Source organism: Etheostoma spectabile, chromosome 19 (assembly GCF_008692095.1).
Source record: "Etheostoma spectabile isolate EspeVRDwgs_2016 chromosome 19, UIUC_Espe_1.0, whole genome shotgun sequence".
Taxonomy (NCBI): Eukaryota; Metazoa; Chordata; class Actinopteri; order Perciformes; family Percidae; genus Etheostoma; species Etheostoma spectabile.
In genome coordinates this window covers 12,983,572-12,998,301 of record NC_045751.1, presented here as the reverse complement: position 1 = coordinate 12,998,301, position 14,730 = coordinate 12,983,572, and the positions used below count along the sequence as shown (strand labels likewise).

Below are 14,730 nucleotides of genomic sequence, written 5' to 3'. Positions count from 1 at the left end.
CACACACACACACACACACACACACTAGCCTGCACATATGGAACATTATGTAACTCCTGAACTCATTATTGTGACCTATATTGCTGATAGCAAGGATTTCTAATCGCTAATATGTGTCTGTATAAAAGTTTAATGGAACTAGGCCAAGGGGGGCAGTAATGTCCTGTGCTTCATGAAATGCAAAGACATAATTCAGCACGTGAGTTCAATTTAAATGCATTGGTGCATGGATACACAGTGGACTTGGCTCCTCAGTTTTAGCAAAAAATGCATTTGTGACTTGCAAACATTGAGGTGTGATTAATTGTAGTAAGGCAGGATTGTTCCAGCAAGATGTAATTAAATTAGCGCTTCATGTGCTGTTGTTTTGGAAATAAGAAATATCAATTATGTTGATTTTTTTTTGATAAAAATGTCTGTCTTTAAGAAATATATTTCTGGTCAAGATAAGGAGGGAAGAAATCCCTCTGCCAACAAATGTGAACTGTCATGATGGCAAGAATACCTAATTAAAGTTTAAATTGGAGTTAAAGTCCCTGAAAACTTGATTTCAAACTTTGTATGACTGAATTTTCCCAACAATCAAAGTTAATCTTACTAAAATGGAAGGAGTCTCTGTTTGTATGTTTGTCCTTTGATTTTCCGCCAAATGGCATCCTAGGAACAGCTCGCTCTCTGTTGCTTTCTACAGTCATTTAAAAAAGATAATGAAGAAAGACAGACCAGAGATGTTACATTGTAGCAACCTCCAACATTTTAAGCAATGTAACTTTCAGAATGAATGCTTTTATTCCGGGAAATAGCCAGGTCCCAAATAGCTAGCTGTTAGCAAGTGTTGTGTATACTGCACTCGTAGGAGCCACAACTATTTCATGGCAAATTTATTGCTCAGGCCCCAAGGAAGCTCAGTGTTGAATGCAAAGTTGTTTGGAAGAGCGGTTTTCGAGAAAGCTAAAAGCAACAACACTGGAGGCCGAGCAATGTTGAATCCACATACCTGTTCAGTGCGGTGATGAAAATAACTTGTGTGTTCATTATGATACCCTTTGAGTCTGGATTTAAATATACCCAAAGCCTGAGAAGCAGCACCAAAGTGCCTAGTTCCAGAGTTAAGTGGTGCTTTTTTGGGGTGTTAAGCGGCAATAAAAAACATGGTGCCAAGGAAGCGTGTACACTGCACTGCAACAGCAACATCCGTTTCCGGAAGAGTTTCTTTTGGAAACGGTGTTCAGATTTAAGTCATGGAAGAATCCCCAAAAAAGGACAACCTCCTATTAATAAAATATATAATAAACATTTAAAAGGTTGTGTAAATGTGGCAAAGGTTTAGTAATCTCTTGTTGTTTAACTTCTGTACATGTGTTACTCTCCTCTGAGGTCTGGGAAAGTGATGCTTTATAATCAGCCCCAAGGCCCTTCAAATTCAGACAAATTGTTTGTTGTCAAAGACTATTATTGTTTTTGGAAGCAGGGTGTTTATTTGGAGAACGAGTTTCAATTCTCTGGCACTGGGAATAAATGCCTGGGCAGGAGAACAATAAACATCAGTGTCTCTCAGTGTCTTAGGAGCGTGCTAAAACCTAGCGGGAAATAATATGTTTAGCTTGTAAGCCTAAACTTCTTTAGCTCCTTTATTTTGACACTAGGATCCCGTGGAGAAATAGAGGACTATGTATTGTAATTTTTATTTAAAAGGTCAGTTTTATGACAGTCTAAAATCACCATAGTTACTGAATAATTTAAAAGGCCACCTTTAATTTGTTTGATCTCTAGGGCTCAAACTATAAGAGTTGCCGGTAGCCTGCATTCAGTGGCAAAGCAAAACAATTTGTAAGCAGATGTAGTCAGTAAGAAATCTCTATCATATCAGCGGGGGAAGACATGATTGGCCAATTTCTGGTATTCAAAAGGGCCCCGATATTACCAAAACAGGACTGTATATTGGGTCCCTCGTTCCTGTGATACCAACAATCTCAACAAACTTTCTATTCTTAGCAACTCTTTTTTTGATTATAACTGCAGCCAGCAGAAGCTCCTGGTGCATTTCTACAATTTTTCACGCTAAATCATCTAATCTTTTCAGACTTTTTCAACATCCAACATCTAATTTTATCCTTATTTTTTCCCCTTTCTTCCCCTGCTCTGTAACTTGTTCAACTGTTTTCTTTCTTTGCCTCTTGATCTTTTCTGTCCTTCAGTCAGGTTTGAGTGACTACCTTTGTATAGTGCCTAATGTCAGTGACAGGCGCGGTTAAGCACGTCTTTTCTCCCTTTAGAAGAGAACCAGTGTGAGTGTTTTTGTTCATCTCTGACCTTCGGTGGCTCTGCCCTCTTCTCTCAGGTTGTGCGAAAGCAGGAGGCGTTCGGTTCTCAGAGCCCCCCGCTGTCGGCGCCCCATCGCATGTTCACTTTGACGAAAAGCTGCATGACTCCGTCGTCATGGTGACTCTGGAGGATGATGGCAACTTCATGGTCAAGGTGTGTTTAACTAACTAACTAACCTGTAACTAGCTACAATGGTTGAATAATATTTGTTTAAATTTAAGGTTGTAAGGTTTTTAAATGATTGTAAACATTTAGACTCAGTATTGTCTTTTGCTCTTCTAATTTATCTTAAAGTTTTATCTCTACCAACTTCTGTATCAAATTCAGGTCCTTTTACTCATATAAGGCTCTCAGGGTTCAAAATGAACTTTTTCGCCAACCAGACAAAAATGCTTAGTGAATGTTCAAATTTCACCTGCCACTCAATAGATTACCATTGTTCTTTTGGCTGGTGAGTGAATCAAATCTACCAGCCACTTGCATATTCTGAAAGCAAAGAATAAAATAATTTTCCCATCGTTATGACAGTTTACATTCTCCAAGGGGGTCTGCCCACTGACATTTTTAAGAAACACCTAATTTACTGTAAATTACTATACTACCCATATCCATCTTATAAAAGTTAATTGAGTGTTTTTTTTGTAGCTCATATTCAATTGTTGTAACTTAAACTGTAAATTAGTTGTTGTAACTTAAACTGTAAACATTGGATTTTCCGTCTTTCATTTGTTTAATTGATGCCAAACTTACTTAAAAAAAATGTTCTCTCCCAACTTAATAGAATTAAAAATCATATTAATCAATATGATTTGAAAACACATCATCATCATCTAGTAAAGCTAAACAATTTAGCTGATATTGAGGATCCACAGTTCAAGTCGTTACTTGCATAAACCAAAACTATGACAGGACATGGTGTAGTACTTATTCGTCAGGAAGGATGTAATTGGCAGCAGTAAATAAGACACAATATCATGCATGACCCTACTGAAAGAAGATATCATCTGCAGTGCAGATAGGGTTGTTGTCATGCTTTTTATGCAGCAAATGTCAGCAATCACGTCCATTTAGTTTCAAGGAGTCATACTAAAAACTGGAAATCTTTATCTGTATTAGATAATGATTGGCTTTTTTTAGCAAGCGCCCTTATAAGCTGGCATCGTCACATACTCCCTTGGATCAAAAAGTGTTCTGGAGTAGTTTTATGCCCAACCAACAGCCATTATTCAGTCCCCATCTGCTGTATGGACACCATTTAAAGCAGATCACTAATCCAAGTCCAAGTAAATGTTCTTGTGTAATATCTTTTTAGATCAGATTAACAATAAAAAATTAAAACGCTGGAGATAGTGTGTAAAATGGGAGCAGGTAAGGATGAGACTGGGAAGTTGATTAAAGGTTCATACTGCACAAGCAAAATATCCTATATCCTTTCATCAAATTATTCATATTGAATAAAAACCAAGGCCATACCAAGCTACTATACTAACGATGAAAACAGATTTATTACCATCGCTCGAACAAAGTAATCATTTTTGAAGCAGATATTAATTTAGATTTACTTGAGAAAACCACAACACTACCTTCTTCCAAATCTGTATGTATCTGAATAGTCCTCTGGGAAGTGAAATGAAAGTCTTATACTCATAATTAGGGGCTTGACTTTCCTGGGGAGCATGTTTTGCAAGTGGTGGCTATAATTTGAGATGGTAACTGTTGGGGCAGTGTCCTCATTTTTGACGAGCTTTGACGGGCTTTATCTGTGAAACATCCAGGAGAAGATTAAAGTCTTGTTTCATCACCGTTAATCTCCTCTGTCGGCTATAAAGGCAGAGAACAATGATATCAGACTTCTCATCTGTTTTTTTCTTCTTCTGTCAGCTCCTAAACTCTGGAGAAGCTCAATGTAGGAGCCAAGCAACAGCAACCAAAGGTGCCATTAACTCGCAAAAAAATTTCACCAGCTGAGCAGACCTCATTAACATAGAAGTTGCTGGTGATTGTGATGCTAATGAAGGGTTGCATAGATGAAACATGTTCCCTCATGTTCAATTAAAATGTAGCTCATTTATTTCTTTGAGATTGCTGTCTTTTTACAGCTCTTTAATCTCACATTGTCTTAGATGCAGTTATTTGTGGCTTTCTATTTATTAGTAAATAATATTACTGAGAATACTCCTTCACCATTGCACCATTATTAGCATCAAAAATACAGAAAGAAACATGAGGGATACTTTGCAAAGATCCTTGACTGGATTTGAGCACAGGACATGTAACTGAAATATCTTAAAGTCCCCAGAGGATGAATCCCAATGGCTTTGGTGGTTTTCCTGTATCACCACCATAACTTAACATTAGTGGTTTTGAATGGAATGACTTTCCATGTAGCACCACCATCAGATCCAATTTTTAATGTGTCCGATACTTTGGTTTATGACCAAATACTTGAAAAACGAATGACCTCCCTATCAGCCTCAGGGCTAATGTTAGTATGCTAATACGCTAAACTAAGATAACATAATTATTAAACATCTGCATGTTACTATTGAGTTTGTTAGAGTAGGGCTGGGCGATATGGAGAAAATCAAAAATCACAATATTTTTGACCAAACACCTCAATATTGATACCGCAACGATATCGTAGTGATGACTATTGGTGTTTTCATAAAATATTTACACAACGAGATTTTTGATAAATAAAAATCAGTAATGTAGATATAAGGACTAAGTGGGTAAAAGCAAATAATTAGTTAGTACAGTTAGTACAGTCTGGTAAGTAAATGTTAAATGACATAACTTTGCTGTAATGCAGCCTTTAAAACCAAGAAAATACACCACTTATACCTTACTACAATATTATGATGTTCTCTCTCTATGTTAGAATGCTAATGTTAGCATCTAGCTCAAAGCATCACTGGGCCTTACACAGCTGCTAGCGTGGCTGCAGACTCTAAGTCTTGTTTTTAGATGTTGGATGAGGACACTAAAAAGGAAAAAACAAGAACCTCATCTATGTATGTTAATAAATATGATATAAAAATGTTTATTGTAAAAAAAACAGCGTTACAGCAGTATTTACACAATTTGGAAGACGCTTAACGTTCTGATACTTGCAAGTTCTGTTCATTTAGCACTAAAGTTCTATACTTTTCATATGTCAAGCATTTAATTCATACAGGAGTATACAAAAATAGGCTTTAACATGTGGATAATTCATATTGACTATTCTTTGAACACCAAATACACTCAGAAGCCTTTCAGGTTGGCCTTTTTCTTCTGCTATTTTTCAGTGATACCAAAATTCCAAATGAAGGTTTTGTACACACTCACTGTAGCTAAGCCTTTCCGAGCTTTGAAACTACAAATCAATTTGCTAAAAAGCGCCTTGTACACGTGTAGATGGCCTACAAACTAGGCTGTGACCTTCACAGTTACAGAGCAGTGTGAGTTTGTGCGAGTGTGCTTCACAAAGCTCTTTAAGAGCATTTGAGAGTGGGCACAGAGTGCTGTCAGCCTTGCGTCGTTGCTCATCGTAGAGCTGAGGGGAGGGAGGTGGTATTGCTATGGAAATGGGCCGGGGGGCTTGTACAGACCAAATATGAGGTGGGAGTGTGTGGGATGTAAGTGGTATGCATGCAACAGCTGTATGAATACCAGTTTTGAATACACAATGTCGGGATTTCACTGCGCCAGGCGGGGTCACTTAGAATCAAACCCATAATTCTTGGTAGTGTTTTTGTGGGTTTTTGTATCTGATGAAGATAATGGACATAAGCAGCTATCAGTGCTGCAGAGATCAGTTGGAAAAAGTGTGTTTGCAGAGGCCATTTAAATTATTTAATTGACTCAGGACAGCCATGTTTATAGACTTGCAGATTATGTTTACGAGCTTCATCATTGGGTTAAGATGCACATAAACTATAATCATATTACTGTGAGTAACCAGATTAAGGGTTAATGACTGCAAGGATGTGTGGTTGCCTACAGGAAACATTGCCATAAGAAAGGACTATTCTTGTGTTTAGTTTTGGTTTAGAGCAGCACTTGTTCATGTTTTAGATTCATATATTGACAATGGATCCAAGAACATTTTTTCTGTTTTGGTTCACCACTCTCATTAGCATTGTTTACAGGCGCAATAGGCAGTTGTTTTTAGCAAACAAGCTCTGATAAACCCACTGTACGTTACCTGCTCAGCACCAAACGGAAGACAAACACAGTTAGTTACCAACTGGTAAACGTAGTGGAGCATTTATCAGCCAAACAGGCAGAAATTTTGTTGGAGAACAAAATAAAGCTCAAGAAGAATGAATTTTGGCTTCCAAAGTGAAAAAGCCCAAAGTCCAGCCCAAAGGGACTTACCATCGCCAACAGAAAAAACTGTTCATAAACTGCTGCCAACAGCTCTGTTGTAGTCCGGCCTTTACTTCCGTGACGAATGCTCGCCTAGCTGCTAGCGTGGCACGCCCTCATACTCTGCTTTTGATTAGCTAGCAGTGCTTACCTAGGTACTGCGCATGTGTGACTCCCAACAAAGATGGAATAAAGTAAGATGTCTCACTCTGTAGCTAAAACAGAGAGCTCAGGGAACACAGGGTGAAAAGAGGAGCTGCCGCAATAACCATGGAAACCTATTCTGGTACAACCTCTAAATACAATTATGAACAAGAAAATGAGCATAATATGACTTTAATGTCTCATTTATTGTCCATGGAGGATTTTTGTTTTTATTTTCTCCCAGGGACATCTCATATGTAAGGATGTCCAGTTTCTATTCAGTAAAGACTGTTGCATGTTCATAAATACTGATTAAATTGTCTTGCGGACCTGGACATACAAGTTCATAAAATGTGTGGTATTTTTCTTCAAGTTGAGTAAAGAATTGCACCATTGTTTTAGATAAACGATTTTTGTCTCTGGGTGTGTCTAGCTCCCAGTGTTACATATAGAACATTTTAAAAGATGTCATGTTACCGGCATTGTTCAGTAGAGCACTCGTAAGCTAGAGTAAAAATGAATCAGAATCGTATTTATCACTAAAGTAAGTTTTCACTTGATTTTGCCTTGGTGTATTTGGTGCATACAATAAACGTAATAAAAGAAGCAATAAACAATAAGACAAAGTACTGCTATAGTCAAGACCATACAAAATAGATTTATTAGATGTACTGTATATTTTTTTTAATTAAAAAGTCTGTCACTGGGGATCCCGGGCCTTGATGTTGAGGCCCAGGGACATCAGGAAGAAACTGTTCTCGTGACGTGAGGTTTTTGCCGTGAGCATACCAGATGGTGATGGAGCAGTTGAAGATGGACTCAATGATGGCAGATGTAGAAGTGCACCATCATTGTCTTTGACAGGTTAAACTTCTTCCGCTGCGGCAGGAAGTAGATGCTCTCTTGTGCCTTTTTGAGGTCCTGGAAGATGATGCATCCCAGGAAGCAGATAGACTCCATAATGTTGACTGTGGAGTCACCCGAGGTGATGGGGGCAGGTGGTGCTGCGTCTTTCCAGAAATCCACAACCATCTCCACTGTCTTCGGAGTGTTTAGCTCCAAGTTGTTCTGACTGCACCAGGTCACCAGGTGTTCAGTCCCCCACCTGTAGGCGGACTCATCCCCAACCAGAGATGAGTCCAATGAGGGTGGTGTTGTTCGCCAACTTCAGGAGCTTCAAGCTCCTGAAGTTGTGTCAGGTGACTGGAGGTGCAGCTGTTGGTGTACTGCGACTTACTAAATGAAATATTTCACATTGGTTATCACTCCTTGGTCTCCATCATTAAAGCAACCTCTCTTTTGGTCCAAATCTGCAGCATCACATTCATATTACATCAATCTTTCAGAGGCAGTTCAGTGTCTGGACATGCGTGGGACCATGCTCACTGAATAATTATTGTTTTTTCTGTGCAATGCTCTTCCAGTATTCCCCCGCTTCCCTTCCCACTTCATGCTGTCTGCAGCCTCTGCTCTGCTGCTTTATCCAGGGCTTGTGTGGTGCTGGAGCTGCCGTTTGCAGCTCTAGCTGGAGGGTTTTTAGGCTTATCTTTCCATGCCTGCACTTCCCTGCGGTTTCATCCTCTCTCTCTCCCTGTCTCTCTTTTTTATTCTGACTCCTCTGTGAGGCTTTCTTCACTTCTCTCTGTGACAACTCCCTCATGAATTTTTCTCTTTGTTAAATGTTAGGCAGCTGCCCCTACATCACTCTCCTCTCTTTACCTGTCTGTTGCTCTTGTTCTCACTTCCCTACCGTCTAGTCTCCTTTTAAATTTTGCAATGGGTAGTATGAATTGCGAAAAAGGTGTGAATTGTGCTGTGTGCATTAGCAACAGGAGTGTTGGTTGTGTCAGTTATGTATGATAACAATTTGAAACCTGTTTTTTCTTTTGTTATCCTTGTAAAATTATTTTTATTTGACTCAACCTAATGGGTGATCTTGAATAGGGCTGCAACTGATTGTTTTCCGTATTGAAAACAATAACAATAACAATTATTATTTTCCTGTTGAAATTTTTTTCAATTATTTGGTTGATCATTGTAAAATGTCAGAAAATAGCAAAAAATGTCCATCACTTGTTCCCCGATCCAAAGGCAAAGTCAAATTGGTTGTTCTGTCTGACCTGCAGTCCCAAAACCAAAAGATATTCAACATTCAATGATATACATCAGAATAAAGCTAAACATAAAGTATTCACAGATGAGAAGCTGAAATCAGATGTGTGTTTTTTGCTTAATAAGTGACTTAAACAAAGAAATCGGTTACTTAATTTTCTGTTGATGAACCAGTGAATTTGTGTCTACAAATCCTTTTTAAATTGAATGGTTAAGTGTACTTTCAGAATTTTGGAAAGGAACCTTGCATTCATCATTGCAGATCTAGTTCTGGCAATGCTAAAGACTAGCAAGGGTCAGAGATACTTGTTCATTGCCACCACACAAAAGAATCCATGCCGACTTTGAATTTTGTCCTTGTGGGGGCCCATGCTGGCGTCCATGTTTGGGTGGTCGAGCTTTTTAGGAGTCCCTACTACAGCCTACAAACTGCTGTAGAAGGTGAAACCACAAATAAGATTAAGCTTTTGAATTAATACTGGGATTAGTATTATCGGAAGATTTTGGAATTGAATGAAATCCTGGAGGTAATTTAGTTTACTTCCCATCAGGCTGAAATTGCCAATTTGGCAGAGGTGAGGAGGATTAAGATCGCCAGAGCAATAACTAATGATTTCAATTAGAGGACTCCCTCACAGAAAATTCAGGCCGACAGTGTAAGGCTTATAGGAATTAGTTATCCATTTTTCTCATAGAAATTAATCCTTTATTATTGAGCTGTAATGGATTTGCATGCCATGTGAGGCCAAGCCAAAGCCTGATTCCCTCCACCTATGCCACAGTCGGATTAGTCCAAACTTTGTGGGAGAGAGAAAGACTGCCATTGTTTTCTTTACTTGTCTCTTTTCCTTTCAACTCTCTAAATATCTCTCCCTCACTGTAGGTTGGCTTCCTAAAGACGCAGCACCGGTATGAAATAGTGTTCACCTTGCCCGAGGTCCCCGCTCTGGGGAAGGATGTATGTCCAGCACCAGTACCCAGTCCACACCTCCGGATCACTGATATCACACCAGCACCAGAGGGTAAGATCATGGAGGAAAAAAACCTAATATGAATAAACACAGCAGAGAGTGCATCTAAAAGAACTTACTTCATACCATGCTTGCCCTGAATTCTTTTCAAGTACATCAACCACGGAACAGTGAACTGTATATTGCAGCTTTGTTGGACTCTGCACACTAGCTGGAGAAAGACAAACCGGGAGCCTTGTTTGCTTTCTGCGTGTCGGTTTATATATTTACTATATATATTATTAGATATTTGGCATGCGTTTAGGAAATAATATATATATATATGAAGTTTATCCATCTGAATATTTGGAATGAAAGTCTGAATATATTGAATGAAAGTCTGATATATGGAATGAACGTCTGAATAAGGAATGAACGTCTGAAATATGGAATGAAAGTCTGAATATATGGATGAAGAATATTGAATGAAGTTGAATATATGGATGAAGTCTGAAATATATGGAATGAAGTCTGAATATATGGAATGAAGTCTGAAATATGAAATGAAGTCTGATATATGGAATGAAAGTTGGAATACATTGACAGAAATGTCACCAAAGGGATACCTTTCTGAATCACTGGATTTACAAAATGGCATCGGCTGAAATAGTCCAATACTTTTGAACTGCAGGGTTTTTTGCAAAAAACGGTCATACTCCAAACGACACAAACATTGGAAATTAGATAGCGTCACCTTGAGGATCATATTTCCATTATTGCGACATTCTAGTGCTTATAAGCAATCCTGTTCAAAAAACGTTGCCGAAAGAACATTATGCATCATTCTTGAAGGAATTTATGAGTCTCTTTGGGAGATGTCGGCAGAAGTAACACTTCAACATGGAAGCTAATGGTGTGGGCAGGATACGGTTACCAGTTATTTGGCCGCTACATGCATGTGCAGAGTGGTAATAATCTCTCATGCTCAAAATAGCTGACACTAGATTCCTAGCCGATTCACTCATAGCGTCCACATTTGTTACAACTGATTATCAGCCACAACACAAGATGGCGCAGCGCCGTAATGACGTCAGCTTTCATTCCTATATCAGACTTCATTCAATATCAGACTTCATCCATATATTCAGCTTTCATTCAATATATTCAGACTTTCATCCATATATCAGATTCATTATCAGACTTCATTCCATTTATCAGACTTTCATTCCATATATTCAGACTTTCATTCATATATTCAGACTTTCATCATATATTCAGACTTATCATATATTCAATTTCATCCATATTATTCATTAAGACTTTCATTCACATATATCAGACTTTCATTCCATATATTCAGATTTCATCAATATATTCAGACTTTTTCATTCCATATATCAGACTTTCATTCCATATATTCAGATGGATAAACTTCATATAATATATTATTTCCTAAACGGCATGCCATAAGAGTATATTATATATAATATAATATGTATATGTGTGTGTATATTATGTATGTATTATAGATATATGTATATAATATATATAGATAGATATATTGTATATGTGTGTATATATATATTATAATATATATTATATATAATATATATATATATATACACTATATTGTGTGTGTGTGTATCACACACACACTGCACTGGTTGGATAGGTCATTGGTCAATACCAGACTTCAGGATTACTTTGTAATATAGCCCAACTGATACTGTTTTAAGGCTAATATTGAAAACTAAACATATCGTAATTCCTCAAATAAAAGCCAGGGCCTTTATTTACCTGAACTGCAGACGTTACCCGGTTTTTATTTGAAGCAGGCTTTGATTAGAGGCAGGCCTTTATTTCTAATTCCATCTATTTGACAAGTATATTTGTTTTAAATAAACCGTTTTAAATGAAAAGCCGTAGCGTTCCAGTGGGCAGAGAGCATTCATTTTTTAAGAAACATTTTCAAAAATATCCCCAGCAATTTTGGTCAGAAATAATCAAACACCACCACTGCGTCAGTTTGAACCCTGTAAATGTACCGGTTATTTATTTCAAATATAGGTACTACGATATTGCTGGTAGATTACGATAAGAGCATACAGTAGTTACACCAGTATCTGACTAACAGACGGTAGCTAGCTAGCTTCGTTTCTAGCTCCAGGCTAACTCTTTTCCTCCAGCTAGCTAGGGTTAGCTGTGCTCTGCTTCTGTTGGCTAATCTCGTAGCTCATCCTTCTGTTTCTTCCAGTCTCGCATTCTCTTGGGGTCAATGTCAATATGTCTTGAAGCTTTCTCACTCGTTTTCCTCCGCGTACTTTAAAGATTTTTTTGTTTTGTTGTTAAAAAGTCTGTCACTAGCACCAGAGCCCGTCACTAAATGAGACCCGTGTTACAATTAATGTAGCTACTGCCATCTAGTGGCACCTGTACGTTACTAAACACTACACTTGGCTGAGTAACACATACAGCCGCACTGACTAAAATGCCAATAGGAAAATAATACTTTACATGAGGACCATAACCCAGGAAAAAAAGTATGAATATATTGTTGAATCTGTTAAATTAAATTGGTAGAAATGTACATGACATTAAAATTGAATGCACATTATCTGAAAAGCATTTAGGAGATAATCCACACTGTTTTTTCCCCGGCCTTAATTTGAGGCCGGCCTTTATTTTTCCATGGTGACCACGCCCCTGGCCACTATCAAAGGCCCCGCTTTTAATTGACTACCAGTTTTTATTTGAGGAATTGGAGTAAGCTTAAACATGACTTATTTACAAAGACCCCTTTAATTACATTTATTTTTGAAATTGTGACTACAAAATGAACTGAACTAGACATTTTACGGATGAAAAATTCCCTTGCCAGTAATCCGGAAATCACAAAAGAAAAACCAAAACAGTAAGAACACAACATAATAAAACACATTTGATAGCGTTGTGACATAATAAATGCCAAAGGCAAATAAAAACCGTCAATCCACAACAGTAAAATCAGATTTGAAATCAAAGCAAGTCACAGCAGATTTTGAGTTCCTTGAAGAGCTCTTAAATGTCATTCATTTAGTAAATCCCCTTTTAATTACTTTTCTTAATATCAGTTATCTTCTCTAATCCACATACAATGCAACATTCATTCAGTTAGAAATTTACAAATATAAAAATAAGACGGTTTTTATTGCAGTCAGGTTTGATGTCAAATACTACAGCGGCACTGTAACAGGCGGCTGAAGTCGGACCAGATGGCTGAGGATTACAGGAACAGACAGCTGAGGCAGTGTTTTGCTCAGCAATTTGACAATCATTACAACACAACTCACTTCCAAACTTTTGTTTGTCTTGAATTCTTGTCACTCGTCGTGCTGTCTGAGGTGGTAAACCCTCTTTACTGGACTCCTCCTCGCCACCAAACCTGCTAAATTGGGCCAAAGGTGATCCTCTAATGGATCTGGGAGTCCTTCCCACTAAATGCCTGTAACTAAAGTAGATCACTGACCTTTACCTTCAGCTTACTGCCACACTCCTTATATTACACTCTGTGCCTGGAGCCGTGTGTGTGTGTGTGTGTGTGTGTGTGTGTGTGTGTGTGTGTGTGTGTGTGTGTGTGTGTGTGTGGGTTACGTGTGTGTGTGGGTTACGTGTGTGTGTGTGTTACGTGTGTGTGTGGGTTACGTGTGTGTGTTACGTGTGTGTGAAGTAAATCTCCGCAATAAAGAGGAAATCCAATCCCTCTTCATCTTCTTTGTGTTTCCCAGGAGGTCTGAAGGTGACATGCGAGTACATGGCCCAGCAAGAGGGAGTTCTGTGTGAGGAGGTGCTGCTGCAGAGCGAGACCAACCAGGACATTTGTGTTAAAGTCAAAGTTCACGCCAGAGTCATGGGTGAGGCTACATTACAGATATAAGTGATAAGAATCGCTTTAGCTTTCAAATTAACTTTTGTTGGCTTGTTTAACTGTTGGGGAAATGAAAGTGTCCGTCCACCTGTTTTTGTGCGTACTTTACATTTTTTGTTTTATTTGGACGCCGGCTACCAGCAGCAGTTGTTTAGCCTCCAATAGGTGACGTGGTAGTTAAGTTTAGCCAGAAAAACTGAGCATCATATGGCGACGACAGTTAAGTTTAGGAAAAAGATCGGGGTTAAAACCCTCCCAAGGAACAAACAAGCTTTTCCTTACCAGAGTATTTTTGTTAACGCCGCAAAGTGAACTCCGCTCTCTGGCTTGAAAGCGATGTGTTTTATGTTGACACCACGTTGGGCTATTACATTTTGAGATTATTTTTCATTAAATATTGAAGTTCATAAATAGCTGTTTTGGCATGACTGGACAAGCGGCACTATATCTATGGCATTGGATGGGGGATTTAATTCTTAGTTGTGTATAATGATTTATTGGATTTTCTCCAAAAAGGAATCCTCATCCAGAGTCAAAACGTATTTTATTGCATTTTACCAGCAAGTTCTTTCACACTAATTTTGTTTTTTACTACAGCTGACTCTTAACATCTGAGTCTCTTATTTTTTTCTCTTTTAGTTATTTAACTGACAGTTAAACTGAAACTTGGATTTGCTCTATGCACTGTATGCCTGTAAGCAACTGCGTACCATGCCTACTGATAGTTACGCGTCTAAATCACTCAATTCTCATTAGATAACTGCCAATGTGGCAGGTAGATTGACAGTGTTACCCGCCAATTGCAAAATTCACCCACATTTGGCAAGTGGTCGGGTGTTAATTTCAGGCCCTGTGTGTGTGGTGTGTGTGTTGGTGTTTTGTGTGTTTGGGTGTGTGTGTGTGTGTGTGTGTGGTGTGTGTGTGTGTGTGTGTGTGTGGTGT

General features: G+C 38.4%; 1 protein-coding gene across 2 annotated transcripts in view; it reads left to right on the top strand.

Annotated features, from left to right (window-relative positions):
* The window catches only part of adisspb (adipose secreted signaling protein b), a 32,658-nt gene that overhangs the window by 10,417 nt on the left and 7,511 nt on the right, over window positions 1–14,730 (top strand). For both annotated transcript variants that reach the window (XM_032544144.1, XM_032544142.1), the window contains exons 3-5: window positions 2,342–2,478; window positions 9,818–9,956; window positions 13,649–13,774. In XM_032544144.1, the coding sequence (XP_032400035.1) occupies window positions 2,342–2,478; window positions 9,818–9,956; window positions 13,649–13,774 (402 nt within the window). The remainder of the gene's footprint in view (window positions 1–2,341; window positions 2,479–9,817; window positions 9,957–13,648; window positions 13,775–14,730) is intronic.